This window comes from Neofelis nebulosa, chromosome 2 (assembly GCF_028018385.1).
Source record: "Neofelis nebulosa isolate mNeoNeb1 chromosome 2, mNeoNeb1.pri, whole genome shotgun sequence".
NCBI lineage: Eukaryota > Metazoa > Chordata > Mammalia > Carnivora > Felidae > Neofelis > Neofelis nebulosa.
In genome coordinates, this window is record NC_080783.1 from 200,942,545 (window position 1) to 200,959,741 (window position 17,197).

The 17,197-nt window shown below is 44.3% G+C and overlaps 1 protein-coding gene, 2 non-coding genes and 1 pseudogene across 17 annotated transcripts in view; 1 reads left to right on the forward strand and 3 right to left on the reverse strand.

Moving 5' to 3' along the window:
• Nucleotides 1–743: 743 nt before the first annotated feature.
• On the reverse strand, nt 744–948 carry LOC131505866 (small nucleolar RNA SNORA73 family). The gene has a single exon (XR_009258621.1). It is a non-coding gene; the product is annotated as a small nucleolar RNA SNORA73 family (small nucleolar RNA).
• A 678-nt stretch (nt 949–1,626) lies between these two features.
• On the reverse strand, nt 1,627–1,831 carry LOC131505865 (small nucleolar RNA SNORA73 family). The gene has a single exon (XR_009258620.1). It is a non-coding gene; the product is annotated as a small nucleolar RNA SNORA73 family (small nucleolar RNA).
• A 4,921-nt stretch (nt 1,832–6,752) lies between these two features.
• LOC131491274 (ubiquitin-like FUBI-ribosomal protein eS30 fusion protein) lies at nt 6,753–10,484 on the forward strand (annotated as a pseudogene).
• Nucleotides 10,237–17,197, reverse strand: part of LOC131505159 (mediator of RNA polymerase II transcription subunit 18) — a 135,659-nt gene continuing 128,698 nt past the window's right edge. For all 15 annotated transcript variants that reach the window (XM_058718399.1, XM_058718400.1, XM_058718395.1 and 12 more), the window contains 3 exons: nt 16,645–16,782; nt 15,891–15,967; nt 10,237–12,520 (listed from right to left, as the gene is read on the reverse strand). In XM_058718399.1, coding sequence (XP_058574382.1) covers nt 12,505–12,520; nt 15,891–15,967; nt 16,645–16,782 — 231 coding nt within the window. In that variant the 3' untranslated portion in view covers nt 10,237–12,504. The remainder of the gene's footprint in view (nt 12,521–15,890; nt 15,968–16,644; nt 16,783–17,197) is intronic.

Here is a 17,197-nt window from a genome sequence, read left to right on the forward strand (position 1 = left end):
TGTACTACACTGTAGGGGAACTGAAGATTAGGCTTTGTCTATCAGTAACCCAGATCTCCCGTCTAGTGGCCAAGTGTAGGTTGGTCTCTCACCTAATTCCTTAGGTGTCCTAAGCATTACCCACCTTTGAATGCAACCAGGAAGCTCTTCCCTGCACACTAGGGAACTGGTAGGAACCAACACATTTTCTCAAGTAAACAAGTGCCAGCATATACAAGACAAGCTCAAGGCCTTGTCAGTCATGTTTCCACATAAAAAGGAGCCACACAAATATGCAGTCATCTTTATTGTAATCCATAAGTACATCAGAAACACATGGATCAGGGTGCCGGGTGGCTCAGTCAGACTCTTGATTTCTGCTCAGGTCATGATCTCAGTTGAGGCTCCATGCTGATAGGGTAGAGCCTGTTTGGGATTCTCTCCCCCTCTGCCCCTCCCACATACTTGCTCTCTCTTAAAATAAGCTTAAAAACCTACTGTTCTCCCTTGAATTTCTCTTAAGGGCAGTTTTAAAAAGGGGTCAAATGTGCTCAAGCTTCTAAACCTCCAGGCTTAGCTTACAAAAACATTTATCATCCACTTCACCAACTGTCCCTGCCAAGTAAATAAAGTACCCCAAAGCATAAAGTGTCGACTGCCAATGTAAGGTGAGGCTCCTCTTCAATCCTAAATGAAAGCAAACAAAAAAGAGGATCAGACTCCTATTGAAGACCTCACTAAAAACTTTCCTTTTAGTTTTCATTAGATGTTTCCTGCATGGTTTGTCTCCTCAGTCATTGTCCACAGGACTCTGAGAAGCTGTAGGAATATGCAGGCGCAGACTCAAGGCCCGGCTTCATCTCCAACGTCGTGGAAAGGGACTGTACGTCACAGGGCAGAGCCCTATGCTCCGCTATGCCACCTGGACAGAGCCCGGGGAGAGTGAACTCCTGGGAGTATCCACGTTGGAATGACCAATTAAACAGCACCACCCTCAAAGTATTTAAGAGATTTCATTTTCCCCCATCCCTTATTACACAAGTGAATTTGAGGTAAGCCTGTTTAAAAAAAAACCAGTCATTACTACTACCTTTTCCAAGGCTTATCTTACTCACTGACCTAGGAATATTCAGGTGCATATGCCCTTCATCTCCATTGTCATGGAAAGGGTCCGTACCAGAGAATAAATCCTTGGCTCCCAAGGACAGACTTTGGTTAAGCCACCCAAACGCAATTTTTCCATTAGCAAAGCAGAAGTTTCTACCCCATCACACAACTAAAGATATGAAAATAATTTTTACTGGCTATAAAAGGCTATCTTCCCAGACATGAGCATAAATCTATGAAACTGCTGACATGCCAGCAAAAACGTCAAAGTTACTATCTGGATGTATTAAATGGCAAGAGCACATTCATGGAAAGGAACCCGGCTGGAATGATTAAATGTCGACAGGCAAACACTGGCAAGTCAGAAACAATTCTTACCCCAAATCCTTTGGTTTACTTACCCCAAATCAAATTATCTGGAATCCTGAGCAACTGCTGCAAAACAAGGTAGGTAAGAGCTTAATCCAGTAGAACAGCAGCTGATTAAGAGCAGAATTTTCTTTCATTTCCAATCTAGCTCCAGATAGGGGGTGCTCTAAGAGCTGTTTCCTGCATGGTTTGTCTCCTCAGTCATCGTCCACAGGACTCTGAGAAGCTGTAGGAATATGCAGGCGCAGACTCAAGGCCCGGCTTCATCTCCAACGTCGTGGAAAGGGACTGTACGTCACGGGGCAGAGCCCTATGCTCCCCTACGCCACCTGGACAGAGCCCGGGGAGAGTGACCTCCCGAGAGTATCCACGTTGGTCACTGTAATTTACTTAATTTGCAGACTACTGAGCTAGAAACAAGTTTCAACCAGCTGACGACTTCCCCAATTCCCCAGGTGAAACCTGAATTCCAAACTGGCAACGAAATTCGAGTTATCAGCAGTCTCATGCCAGTAATCTAAATGAACTGTCAACCAGATACCCCAAACCTATCTATGAATCCCAACAGGCGATTAGCACTACTGCCAGAAAAATGCAGAGCCGAGACCACAGTTATGCCTCGTTATCTATAAACCGATCTACAGTCGTGAAACCACCCAACAGCACAAATCAACTAACAGCAGGATTAAGATCCGTCCGTTCCGAAATCAATTCTGGAACTCGGATGGGGGTAAGAAATAAAATGTCTTCCGTGCAACTCCACCGCCTCCTAGGAGGCAAGTTAATAAACCGGCGATGGTCAATAGCGAGGGCGGGTCGCGCATTTAGCGTCCCGACGCGGGAGGTAACAGCCCTGGAGGTTTCGGCGCTCGCGTTCCTCCGCTATGGGTAAGACCCGCACGCGGCTCGCAAGGCCTCCGCGGCCTACATCCGGCCCAGCCCCGCTGCACAAGTAAGTGTAGTTAGCACAGACACCGCTGAGAAGAATCCTTCTAAATAGTACGATGTCCACAGGAAAAGCTGGTTGGCTGGCCTGAGAGACTAGACGTAGAGCTAACGAATCGAGCGGGTATAAACACTCACCAACTCCAATACAGCGCCGCTTGCTTTCTCGAAAGGACCGAACAAGCCCCAAGGCATCCTTATTTATACCTTCTGAAGCGCGCGTAAGTCAAGGTATCTCTATTGCGCCTGCGCCGTACCATGCGCAGTAAGGGAATCGGAAATTCGCTAAGGGTGCTGGGAATACATTGCAACTGAAACCTCCCCTCGCCCCCCACCTGGCTCGGCGGTTTCTCGCGATAATAGGCCCTTCGCGCTCAGGGACCTTGCTGGGGAATGTAAATTACAGAAACTGAGTTTAGAAGTATGTAGCCCGGTAAGTATGTGCTGAGTAGCAAATTTAATTGTCTGCAATCAACTAACGTAGTCTGGAAAATGTACAGTTAAAGAAACTCGCCAATAAAAACACCCCACTTTGTAGTAATTGTATGTGAAATTGAAAAAGCCGTGTAGAGAAATGCAGAATCTTCAAAAGTGATTGAATCTTCCCTGTCGCATCTGAAATAAACATTTGATAAATGTGCAGGTAAATAAGACAAATACTTCTACAGGAATTGGCTAAAGTTAAAAGCCTTCTAGGGGCGCCTGGGTGGCGCAGTCGGTTAAGCGTCCGACTTCAACCAGGTCACGGTCTCGCGGTCCGTGAGTTCGAGGCCCGCGTCAGGCTCTGGGCTGATGGCTCGGAGCCTGGAGCCTGTTTCCGATTCTGTGTCTCCCTCTCTCTCTGCCCCTCCCCCGTTCATGCTCTGTCTCTCTCTGTCCCAAAAATAAATAAAAAACGTTGAAAAAAAAATTAAAAAAAAGCCTTCTATACACAACAATGGATGTATTTAATACTGCTGAACTGTACACCTAAAAATCGTTAAAAAGGTAAATTTTACATTAAGTATATTTTAACACACGCTCACCTAATATAAAGAAGTAGGCAAGTAAAGAATCCTGAAGATACATATTACATATGAAATATTGCAAATGTGATAGAATTTTTTTTTTTTTCAAGAGAGAGTGCAAGAGTGGGGTTGTGTAGCAGAGGGAGAGGGAGACAAAATCCTAAGTAGGTTCCACACAGTAGGAGCCGACTGGGGGCTCCACCCCATGACGCTGGGATCAAGACCTGAGCTGAAATCAAGGGTCAGTCTCTGAACCCACGGAGCCACCCAGGCACCCCTGTGATAGAATTTTGAATGTGATATTAAGCAAATATATATTAGGTAAATTAACATGGAGCCATCACAGCCGGGCTACAATGAGTGGAAACATTTATAGTGTTCTTCCTTTAAGATTTTGTTCTGAATGTGCATTACTTACTATCACAGCAATTCTAGGACATTGGTATTATTATCTAGATTTTAAGATGTGAAACATGCCTAGGGAAATGGTTCTCAAAGCAAAGTTGTCACACCCAGGGGTCCCTGAGACTCTTCTGGGGGGGGAGGGGGTCCATGAGGTCAAAACTATCTCATAGTAATACTTAGGCTTTCTTTGCCTTTTTCACTGTGTTGACTCTGTACCATAAAGTGAAATGGATAAAACTGCTGGTCCGTTATTATGTTTTCAGGCCCTGTCACCAAACTGTAGCGGTATTGTATTCTTTATCATCACAAATTTACAGTTTAAAAAAAAGTCAGTTTAGGGGCACCTGGTGGCTCAGTCGGTTGAGTGCCTGACTTCGGCTCAGGTCATGATCTCACGGTTCGTGAGTTCGAGCCTCCATCGGGCTCTGTGCTGACAGCTCAGAGCCCGGAGCCTGCTTCAGATTCTGTGTCTCCCTCTCTCTCTGCCCCTCCCCCGCTCACACTCTGTCTCTCTCACACACACACAAATAAATAAACATTAAAAAAGTTTTTTTTAAAAGTCAGTTTCTCATTCTTAGAAAATAGAGAGGTGGTTGCCAGGGACTTGGGGTATGTGGAAAGGGGGAGGTGTTATTTAACAGGTACAGAATTTCAATTTGGCAAGATGAAAAAGTACTGCAAATCTGTTATACATCAGTGTGCATATAGTGACTACTGAACTCTATACTTAAAAGTGGTTTAAAAAAGGCACACTTTATGTTTTTTTTAAAGTTTACTTATTTATTTTTTTACTAATCTCTATCCCCAACATGGGACTTGAACTCACAACCCCAAGATCAAGAATCGCGAGCTCTACTGCCTGAGCCAGACAGCGCCACCTCTGTCACCCCCGTCACCCCACCCCACCCCCACAAAGGCACATTTTATGTTCTGTGTTTTTCTACCACAATAATAAATCGTATCTATAGCAAATTAAAAATAGCTTCCTCTAAGAATGCTGTTGATGAAGAAATAAAAGTCATTAATTTCATTAATTCTCAACCTTTGACTATGCATCTTTTTAATATTAAAATTTTTTTTTTAACGTTTTATTTATTTTTGAGACAGGGAGAGACAGAGCATGAACAGGGGAAGGTCAGAGAGAGGGAGACACAGAATCTGAAACAGGCTCCAGGCTCTGAGCTGTCAGCACAGAGCCGGTCACGGGGCTCGAACTCACGGACCACGAAATCATGACCTGAGCCGAAGTCTGCCGCTTAACTGACTGAGCCACCCAGGCGCCCCAAAAATTTTTTTAATGTTTGTTTGTTTTTGAGACAGAGCATGAGTGGGGGGAGGGGCAGTGAGAGAGACACACACACAGAATCCAGAGCAGGCTCCAGGCTCTGAGCTGTCAGCACAGAGCCCAACGTGGGGTTCAAACCCATGAACTGTGAAATCATGACCTGAGCCGAAGTCAGGCATTTAACCAACTGAACCACCCAAGTGCCCCTCTTTTTAATATTTTGTGTGATAAAGTGAGAAGTACACATAAAGTACTTTTGTGGTCTGCAAAAGTACAGCATTTGTCTCCAGGAAAAGCACTTCTATGATTGTTTTGAAATAGCCACATCTTTTTCCTGAAATACCATTTTACTTGAAAGAATGGCTGACATCTTTACCAACTATATATCTGTGTGGGATTGGATTTTCTTCATTTACTTCAACCAAAACAATATATAGCAACAGATTGAATACACGAGGAGATATGAGAATTGAGCTGTCTTCTATTAAATCAGACATTAAAAAGATTTGTAAAAAAATGTAGAACAGTGCCACTCTTCTCCCTGATTATTTCTGGAAAAGTTTTTTTTCATAAAAATCCATTATTAATGTTAACATGTAATGGGTTATTATTTTGAAATGTATTATATTTTATTATATTATAATTAATTATATAAATTATATATTTAAAATGTTTCCCAGTTTTAATTGTAGTACAGTAAGTATCAATAGAAGTCACACACAGATACAAAAGTTCTTGGGGGTTCTGAATAATTTTTAAAAATTTCCAAAACCAAAATGTTTGAGAACCAGTTTACATTTTTTTTAACGTTTATTCATTTTTTTGAAGACAGAGACAGCAGAGCATGAGTAGGGGAGGGGCAGAGAGAGAGGGAGACACAGAATCTGAAGGAGGCTCCAGGCTCTGAGCTATCAGCAAAGAACCCTATGCGGGGTTTGAACCCGTGAACCATGAGATCATGACCTGAGCTGAAGTCGGATGTTTAACAGACCAAGCCACCTAGGTGCCCCAAGAGAACCAGTACTTTAAAAGAAAGAAGACACGTCGGGCTCTGGGCTGATGGCTCAGAGCCTGGAGGCTGCTTCCAATTCTGTGTCTCCCTCTCTCTCTGCCCCTCCCCCATTCATGCTCTGTCTCTCTGTCTCAAAAATAAATAAACGTTGAAAAAAAAATTTTTTTTTAAAGAAAGAAGACAAATAATTCTGCACCTGCTCCTTCCCCAGCCATATTACCAGTATTCAGCTCGTTTTTCAATCACTCGTTCAACATTTATTTAGTGGATATGATTTATCGGCTAGGCATTGTGCTAGACAATGATGACTGTGATATGAAACTTTTTTTTAAACATTTTATTTTATTTTTTAAAGTATTTATTTTGATAGAGAGCGAGCACACAGGAGAGGGGCAGAGAGAGAGAATCCCAAGCAGCCTCTGCACTTGTCAGCGGGGAGTGTGACATGGGGCTCGATCCCACAATCCTGGGATCGTGACCTGAGCTGAAACCAAGAGTCGGATGCTCCAGTGACTGAGCCACCCAGGTGCCCCAAGATTTTATTTTTAAGTAATCCTTACACCCAAGTGCAGCTCAAACTTAAAACCCCTGAGATCAAGAGTTGCAGGCTCTACCAACTGAGCCAGCCAGGCACTGACTCGACATGAAACACTTCTGTCTGCGGGAGCCCACAGTAGGAGAAATAGACATGCCAGCAAATTATACTATCACTTGATGAATGCTGTATTCTGAGAACACAGAGGACAGAGCAACTGCTCAAGGCTAAAGGAACTTTCCTAGGAGTTAAAATTTGACCTCAAACTTGAAGGGATGGAGTAAAGGAGTGGAGTATGGATGATGACAGCATTGCAGGCTGAGGAACTAGCAGGACTACGGTCTCCTGGGAAGGGAAAGAAGTCAGCTTGATGAGGTCCACTGAAGGGAGAAGGTGCCTGCACTTTTCATGAGACCAGCAAGTAGGCAAAGGCTGAATTATAAAATATGTTGCAGTCCAGGCCAAAGAGTTTAAATTTTATCTTGCAGGCAGCTAGAGATCAATAAGTTTTGAAGTAAAGGATTGCTGTGAACAGCTTTGCATTTTAGAAAGGTAACTCTAAGCAGTGACAGAGCACGCAGCAGGTGGTGAGGACATGCGTGCCCTTCCTCCTTCCTCTTTCTAGACTCCATCTTCGTGGTTGCGGCTGCAGTGGCCGTAGTTCAGTCACCGACGTGCAGCTCTTTGTCCGCGCGCAGGAGCTACACACCCTCAAGGTGACGGGCCAGGAGACGGTCGCCCAGATCAAGGCTCATGTAGCCTCTCTGGAGGGCATCACTCCAGAAAATCAAGTCGTGGCTCCTGGCAGGCACGCCCCTACAGGATGAGGCTACCCTGGGTAAGTGTGGAGCGGAGGCTCTGACCACCCTGGATGTAGCCGCATGCTTGGATGTAAAGTCTGTGGTTTCCTGGCCCATGCTTGGAAAGTAAGAGGGCAGACTCCTAAGGTGGCCAAACAGGAGAAGAAGAAGAAGACAGGTCGAGCCAAGCGGTGGATGCAGTACAACTGGCCAACCGGCATTTTGTCAATGTTGTGCCCACCTTTGGAAAGAAGAAGGGCCCAATGCCGACTCTTAAGTCTGTTGTAATCCTGGCTTTCCTCAATAAAGCCACTTAGTCCAGGAAAAAAAAAAAATAGAAAGGTAACTCTAGTGGCAATATTGGAGGATAGATTAGAGAGATCAGAGGTCATAAAGTTCCATTAAATTCTGTTGGCTTTGAACTTGGATGGTAGACAAGGCAAGAGGAGATACAGGAATCAAGAGACATTTCAGAGGTAGAGAATGCACAGAACTTACTGTTGCACTGGACCTGCAAAGAGGGGAACTTGCAGATAATAACAAAAGTATCAGGCTTAGGAGAGTAAACATGTGGTGGTCGCTAACTCTGATGATTGAGAAAGCAGGCTGTGAAGGTAGACAGTAAGGTCCATGTTGGGAGTACACAGAAGTTACCTTGGGGACATTTGGGTGTATAGATGTCCAAAGGGCAACTGGATGTAGGGTTGGAGTCCAGCACAAAATCTGAGTTGCAGACAAAGATTTCAAAGTTGTCAGAATAAGAGTGGTGGCTGATGTCACCTTGGGAGAACAGGGAATGAGGAGAAGACATGAAAACCCATTTAAATGGCATGCTGGGAAGGAGCCAGCAGGGCAGAGAAAGCATGGTCAGAGAACTGAGAGACAGCAGTGTCTGAGAAGCCAAGGAAGAAGTTTGGAGGACTTAGGACATGGCCAAAGCATCAAATGCTGCATGCAGACTAGTCAAATACATGAAGAGCTGAAAACAGAGTTTGGATGTGGCAGTTAACTGAGAAGTTGCTGGTGGCCTCAGGCAAAGCCATTTTAGTTTGGATTTAGTTTAGATTTTAATGAGTTGAGTGACTATGGCTGTAGAAATGGAAAACCAGGTATACGGACCAGAGGTTACAAGCCAATGTCAAGAAGCCTATTCAGTTTACATCTACATCACTTCTTTTTTTCTGCACCTGTCACTCATTTAGCTCAACTGCTTGGACTGTACAGGGAATGCGAGCTGCTTAACATTAGAATAGATTATGTGGAGGGAGTGTAGGAAAAGCTGGAGGTAGGGCAATAGGTTTAAGAGAAAAGAGATAAGGGAAGATTGTTTTTTCCAGGGGTGGTGGATAGGAAGGAGATAAACACTGACTGACTGAATGAGTGAATGAATGAATGAATGGTGCGTGTGTGCCTCTTCAGTACCAGATGGAGGAAAACTGAGGGTGTTTGTCCCTGTCCAATGGCCTCTGTGCTTTCTTGGGGGAAGAAATTAATGGTATCCACACAAGAGACCGATGGAACAAGTGGCCCAGATTGCTGGTGGTTCCTGCTCTACCCTAGAGCCTCCTAGAGCTGAAATTGGTGGTTCAGGCTGTGTTTTGGTTTCAGGGCTTGGCTTTCCTTTGTGGTACGTTCTTATCTCTCATCGGTACGCTTCCTATCCCATCTCCTCCTATTCAATATCCACTGCGTTTGCCCTTTCTGAAAGTGTGTTTTCAAACTTCTGTTTCCAGCTGTGGTACCCCCTCTCCTGGGCACACTAATCTAAATCTACAAGGATTTAGGGATGAATTCATTCATCGTTTCAGCAAACACTGAGCAACGTGCACCTTCAAAACACCCTTCTGTAGACAATGCTTAACCTCAAAAGAGCGATGGCAATTTGAGACCTCTTCGGAGCTCAGTGGGGTTTGGTCTTTGGAGGGCAAGAGAAGGAAAATCTGGGAGCTGGTGGAACCCAATGACATGGGCAGTTGTGACTCATGGTTCCTTTGAACTCTTGGTAAAGGGTGGTGTACTAATCAAAGCCAGTCTCTGAAGTGACAAGAGGAAAGTGAGTCATTTGGTGAGGCTACAGGGATTGAAACTGGGCTGCTTGCCAGAGGAGTACATGAGGTAGGAGCTGTCCTGCTATGCTGTCAGCCTCAAGTCTATTTCTATGGGGTCCACACACAGTAAGTCCTTGGAGGGACAATCGACTGGGATGCAATTGCCTGTCCCTGAATATACGCAGTGAATACATAATTTGCTTTGACCTTTGGGAAGCAACTTCACCTCCCAGGTTCTTTTTCCCCTTACCTCCCAAATTAGGGGTGGGATAAATAGGATAAAGGACCCGGTGCCATACTACGGGGGCGGGTGGTGGTGGTGGTCACAGTTGACTTTTTGTCATATGTGTGCACAGACACAACATGACTGACCTTACCTCTGGCTACACTTAATAATGTTAGTATTATTTCTCCCCCTCATATACTTCTTTTAGGGCATCTAGTAGTATTTTACGTACCATTTATAAGCTAGCTTAAATCTTTTGGAATAAGGTAGAACGTTTAAAAAAAAAACAACACTTCAGGGGCACCTGGGTGGCTCAGTTGGTTAAGTGTCCAACTTTGGCTCACGTTGTGATCTCACAGTTTGTGAGTTTGAGCCCCGCGTCAGGCTTTGTGCTGACAGCTCAGAGCCTGGAGCCTGCTTCCGATTCTATTTCCCTCCCTCTGTCCCCCTCCCCCACTCACACTCTGTCTCTCTCCCTCTCAATAAATAAATAAATAAAGCAATTCATACCAGAATAGTATACTTTGTCTTTTTTTAATTCTAAAATACTTTATAATTAATATTGATAGGAAGACTGATATACAACGCAATTATTTACTTTACAAGGAGATTCTGTACATCAGGGAAGCATCTTAAAGTACAATACATCAGACTTTTATTTCTTCTTTACATTATGATTACGAATTGTTACTTACATAAAAAGGGAACACAAAATCCATTATATATATATATATATATATATATATATATATATATATATAAACACCTGAAAGGACTTGACCCCCAAAGTATCTTGTTTCAAAAGAACATGAATGAGATGAAAGATGAACCAGAGTCCTTTGTGGCACACAGAAAGCAGACAAGTAGCTCGGGAAATCCAATTGTTTCACACTTGGCACATTAAGGGAAAGCAGCAGAAGGGTTTGGAAATGTCACCGTAACCACAGAGAATGCTAGCATAAGTCAGTCTCCAAAGCAACAGAGAGCTTTGAAGAAGTCATGTGTGTGACCGCCTTATATTCAGACCTCTCACCATGGTGTACAACTGTCACTCCTCTTCCTGCAGCCATACCAAATTGTAATGAGCTTCAAGGAGCTGTGGACCCACTCTAGCTCCATAGCCGCAAAGCATCGAACAGTAACCGAGTAATCGGAATGCTTCCCGATTCCCCATACAGAGAGAAGACACTACCTTTTTAAGGTCACGTCAGCTCTTTTGTTTTGACCTCGTGGGTTCTCATTGTTCAGCAAATCTTATATGGACATATTAGGAGAAAACGAGTAAGAATCTAGTGAACAATTACAACAGGGACTGCAGAAGAAATCGGCGAAACAGCCACAAGTTTCTGAACATTAAGAGAAAAAGGCCACATTCATCAGTTAAATAGGAACAAATTTTTTTGTTCCGCTTAGTCTGGATAGGAATTAGAGGGAAATGGTGAGGCAGTATGGTTTTCCAAATAAAAAAGAAAGCAAATAAATTTTCTGTTTTAGGAACATTTCATATTAATATACATTACAAAAACAAAAAGGGGTGGGGGCCGAGCCAAGGCCCAGGCACCAATGACACTGGCTCCTGCTTGGCAGAGGAGGGGTACGTGAGGTGGAAGGAGCCAGAGAGGCTCAGCAAGGGGACGGGTACCTGGAGGGGAGAGGGTGAGTACAGCAGGGAAGGGCAAACAGCACTGAGCAGGAGGGAGGAACAGTGGGTCCTGACTGTGCTCCTCCTACTTCCGCCTCCAAAGTCCTCTTCTGGTCCGCACCCACTTCCCTAGGACCTTGCAGTGACTCTGGCTGGAAGCGTGGGGGCCCACAGCAGGCGGCTGGCTCTCACAGAGTTGCCACAACTCTGTTTTCCGGAGGAGAACACATCTATTGGTCAGAATGATTTAGAGTAGCATTTGGTGCGACAAATGTACAACAGCTTATAAAATTTAAGCCATGAGTTAGTTTTGTGCCAAAATGCCATTAACAGAGAGGCCTTTTTTGGTTTTGGTTTTGTATACAGAAAACATATATGCTTTCTCACTGTCTTAACTTGGAATCTAATTGCAGCTCAGATTGTTTAACAGGCAGGAAAAACACAAGTTTCCAGCACTTCTTCAAGATCATTTTTTTTTTTTTTTAATTTAAAAAATAAAAATCAGGATGACTTGTGCCAGAAAGGAACATGTCAGATCCTGAGCTCCCCTCAGGCCGCGCTGCCCGAAGAGGACTTTATTGCTGTGTGACAAGAGGTATAGTGCGCTGCTTTCCACTGACGTTCCAATGTGGTGTGGAGGTGTCCCCGGGAGGTGGGGGCCCCTCTGCCAGAAGGCTGGGGCCCTCCAGAAGGTTTTTCCCACCACCAATTGGATTTGATGGCTGGGGCCACACAAGGGGCACCCACGACCAGGACAGGGCAGGTAAGGCGAATGGTGCGAACTGTGCCCCAGCACAGGAGTCATCTTGGGGCGACGGTGTGGGTGGCCACTAACACTCGGAACCGGCAAGGGGCCCAGAGCGTGGGTGGGTGCTGAGGCAGACCCCTCAAGTGTGATGCAATGTTAAAAGGTTCAAAAGCATGGATGAAGTGTTCAGTTTTGCCCAAAGCAGCACATGACCACCCATTCCAGTGAAATGCTACATTCACAGAAGTGCTGTTCGCCCCAGAGCTACATCCCCGAGGACTCAATCCTGGCTGTGCTGCGAAGTGCAGAAGTTCCTTCCACATCACTCTGGAGACTGAAGCAGCCAAGCAGCCCTGTTTTGGGGGGGCTGTTTAGCTCCTCTCTCAGACTTCAGCATCATGGACGATGGTAGCTAAAAGAGATGAGCAAAAAGGGCCGAGTTACCAGGTATTGTAGCTTGTTTTGCTGTGATTATCTGAATAGTCATGAAATGTTATGCTCTAATTTTTTTTTTAACTTTTATTTATTTTTGAGACAGAGAGACAGAGCATGAATGGCGGAGGGTCAGAGAGAGAGGGAGACACAGAATCCAAAACAGGCTCCAGGCTCTGAGCTGTCAGCACGAACTCAGACTGCGAGTTCATGACCTGAGCTGAAGTCGGACGCTCAACTGACTGAGCCACCCAGGCGCCCCTACGCTCTTATTTTTAAAAACTGCCTCTCTGCTACTCTAACTCTACCTAACTTTTCTTCTTCTTCTTCTCTCTCTCTCTTTTTTCAAGTAATCTCCACACCCAATGTGCGGCTTGAACTCATGACCTCGAGATCAAGAGTCACTCAAGGACTGAGCCAGCAAGGAGCCCTATTTTCCCTAGAGCGCTTTTCTGGTTCATTTTCCACAAACAATTTTCCCCTTAAGAGCCACTCATAATATTATATTGTGAGGCTTTGCTTCCCTCCCTGGGCTCTCAGCCTGAAGATCCAACTGTTCTAGGCATCTCCACCTCAGTGTGTCACAGGTTTGTCAAGCTCAACATACACAATGTGTTTTCCAGTTTGCTTACCGTCTGCCTTCTGCTTTTAGAAGAAAAGCTCCTTGAGGACAGGGACTTTATCTTGCTCTATGTTATATTCTAAGCACCTCCTTAGTACTGTTATCTACCAGGTAGTAGGTGTGTGATAAATATTTGCTGAATAAATGTCCTGAAGTGTTCACCTCAACTCCTCATTGACTTCGCAGACATCAAAATGACAAGTTTGAGATCTAAGAGTCCCTTGACTACTTTCTTTAATTCATCCCTGGAGGGCGCCTGGGTGGCGCCGTCGGTGAAGCGTCCGACTTCAGCCAGGTCACGATCTTGCGGTCCGTGAGTTCGAGCCCCGCGTCGGGCTCTGGGGTGATGGCTCGGAGCCTGGAGCCTGCTTCCGATTCTGTGTCTCCCTCTCTCTCTGCCCCTCCCCCGTTCATGCTCTGTCTCTCTCTGTCCCAAAAATAAATAATTCATCCCTGGAATCAAGAGATTGCCCAACCTGGTTCTGTGCTTGAAATGGTGTCCAAATCCATCTCTCTTGCATTCTCACAATCACTTCCCTGGTTAGCTACCAGTGTGCTCCCTGTGACTATTTTAGTTACATACATACATACATTTATTTATTTAAAGTTTTTTATTTTTATTTTTTAGTAATATCTACACCCAGCGTGGGGCTCAAATGCACGATCCCGAATCTAGAGTCGCATGCTCTTCTGACTGAGCCAGCCAAGCGTCCCTAGTTTAGTTACTTCCTGCCTGGTTTCCTTGCTGCTAGTTTCTTTGTCCTACTACGTCACCTTCCATCGATCCACCAGAGCTCCACCTGAAATGCTCAGAACTCCAGTGGTTCCAGTGTCCTAGCATAACAGTCAAGGCTCTTCAGGGTGTGACCCTAACCCATTGTGTTGGTCTCCTCTTCACCACACTGCTCCCATGTGTCCCCTGCTCCGTGACATTTTCCGTAACCCAGAGATAGTGTGCACTTGGCTCACCTCCCATTGCCTTGTTAATGCCGGTCCCTCTGCTTACAATGCTGCTTGGTAATGCTGGTTCCTTCCTTCTTGTTCAAATAAATTCTTTCACGTGCTTTAAGATCCAGCCTAAGTGGCATCATCTCTATGACTCTTTCTTTTATTGTTGCTCGCTATAGTACTTTATTATTATTGTAACAACAATGAGAATGGCTAACACTGACATAGCCAGAAAATGGTGGAGTTGGGATACGAAATCTGGCCGATTTAGGACTTAGAATGACTGGGGCATTTATCATATTGATTGCACTATATATTTAGTAGTGCACAGGTCTTTTTCCAGATTAGAGCACAGTCTTCTTGCTGGCAAATTTGGCTTGTTATTTGAGTTCGTATTACATTGCCCTGAATAGTGTTACTGGCTGTTCAAAAAATGTGCCTTCTCTCCCATGCTGAGTGTAGAGCCTGCTTAAGATTCTCTCTCTCCCTCTGCCCCCCACTCACTCACTCGTGCTCTGTCTCTCTCAAACAAAATTTGCCTTCTCTACTATCTCAGTTCGGTACAAAAAAATTCTGTAATTAAAAGAACCATTTGCCTGGATTGTGATGGAAAAACATTTAACAATTATTTTATTTTCCAACTTTGCTTGCTTGCTTCTTTTTATAGCAAACTGTAATTGTCATTGTATTTTCCTTCATTTAACCTCTTTAAAAAAAAAAAAAAAAGTTTATTTACTTAGAGAGAAAGCATGCAAGCAGGGGAGGGGCAGAGAATTCCAAGGAGGTTCTGCACTGTCAGTGCAGAGACCAGCATGGGGCTCAATCTCATGAACCATGAGATCATGACCTGAGCCAAAACCAAGAGTCAGAGGCTTAACCAACTGAGTCACCCAGGCACCCCACCTTTTTTTTTTTTTTTTTAAAGTTTACTTTTAGTAATTTCTACAACCAACGTGGGGCTTGAACTCATGACCCCAAGATCAAGAGTCGCATGCTCTTCTGACTGAGCAAGCCAGGCGCCCCTAGCCTCTCTTTATAAATGTTCTGAGAGTCACCTACATACTTTCATTGATTCCATTTGTAGCCAGCTGATTCTTTAGATGGGTCCTTAATCACAATAGTAATTCCACACCAAAATACTTCTTGGCTTGTTTCATGAAGACAGGGAACTAAAATGAAGTTTATATACTAAATTGGTAAGATCAGCAGTGCTAGAAATAACCGAAACCAGAGAGGGTGAGATACTGTCTAACTTAGCAACAATTTCCTTATACAACACCTGGGACACTGAGGCACAGGAAGAGAGCACCCAGGGGCTTTCCACCAGTCACTCCTTTTTCCACTCCTGGTTCTGCAACTTACTTAACCTTTTTGGGACTGTTTCATTTTGTTTCTTCTCTCTTCTCTTCTCTTTTCTTGTTTTGGATAAGCTCCACACCCAACGTGGGGCTTGAACTTATGACCCTGAGATCAAGAGTCACACTCAACCGACTGAGCCAGTCAGGTGCTCCTGGGCCTGTTTCTTCATCGACAAAATGGGGATATTAAAGCCTGGGGGGTTATCGCAAGGATTAAATAATATACGTAAAATGCCACACTCAGTATAGGCATTTCCTACTGCCTCTTAGTTGTCATCCCTGTCTCTGAATGTAGTCTTCTTGCACTCAACATGCTGTCTCCTTCTTTTAATGATGGCATTAAGAGTCCTTCCCATCTGGACAACTCTGTTGTGTCTGGTTTGTGGTAGAGCTCTACTTAGCTCACAGTATTTGGCGCTTACCGTGTAAAATGTTTGCTCTCTTCATGAACCTCCATCTCTGAGCTTTTAAATTCATTTAATTCTTTTCTTATGGCAGCCTGTGGAGTAGAAACAAAAATGTTTTAGCATCTTCTGTCGGCCATAGTACATATAGCAGTGTCATTTGCCATTTATTCTCGCTTGTGCTTATTAACTTCATGAGTCACTGCAACCCATAGTAGGCAACCCGGGGCGAGCAAAGGAGCCAGGTCCACACGCCGAGCCTGGTACATGTCGCCTTTCTTAACACTATTTATCTCACAATAAACCGAATCTCTCTAGTTACATCAGAACACCTAGAGAGCTAAAAAGAGATAGTGTAACTTTTATAGTTTATAGGTTTTTTTTTTATAGTTTTATAGTTTTACAGCATGTACAAATGCTTTTCCTGTTATACAAGTGAAATACAGGTCATTACTAAAGCAGACCACCCAAACTCCCTCCAACAGAAATAACCACCATTAAAATGTGTTTTATTTCCTTCCAGATTTGTGGACTCTGTGATGTAGCAAGGATTTTCTTTTTTTTTTTTTTTGCTTGTGGTGATGGTGCTGGTGATGGAGTCATTAGTATAAAGTTTTGGTTCGTACATCTTGGCATTTTATATCTTGATTAGAAATTTAACATATCAAAAAGTAAAAATATTATGTTTTCCCCTTCTAGTTAGTGTATTACATTCTTCAAATAGACACACACACACACACACACACACACACACACACACACCAACAGGCACCTTGTCAGCAGGGGTCAGTTTGGTCCAAGGTTTGTCGGCTCGCCGGTCATAATCTTGAGCATCTGTTACCTCCACATACTCATTAAATCTCAGAATCTTCCTGGCAAGTAGTTCAGCCACAGTCGGCCTCTGACTGAGCTGAAAGAAATGGAGCCTCTTAGTTCATTATGCCAGGGATGAGGCATCAATCATGCATTCAAACCGCCTCTAACCCAGCACTTCAACCTTACTGCACACTGGAATTGCCTGGGGACCTTTAAACACGACTGATCCCTGGGTCCATTCCCAAAGATTCTGGGTATTGGGAGGTTTTGTTTAAAAAACAATTTTTTTTAATGTTTATTTTTGAGACAGAGACAGAGTGTGAGCAAGGGAGGGGCAGAGAGAGAGAAGGAAGACACAGAATCTGAAGCAGGTTCCAGGCTCTGAGCTGTCAGTACAGAGCCCGACACGGGGCTCAAACTCGTCAACCATGAGATCGTGACCTGAGCCGAAGTCTGATGCTCAACCGACTGAGCCACCCAGAGGCCCCTTGTTCTTTTTTTTTTTTCTT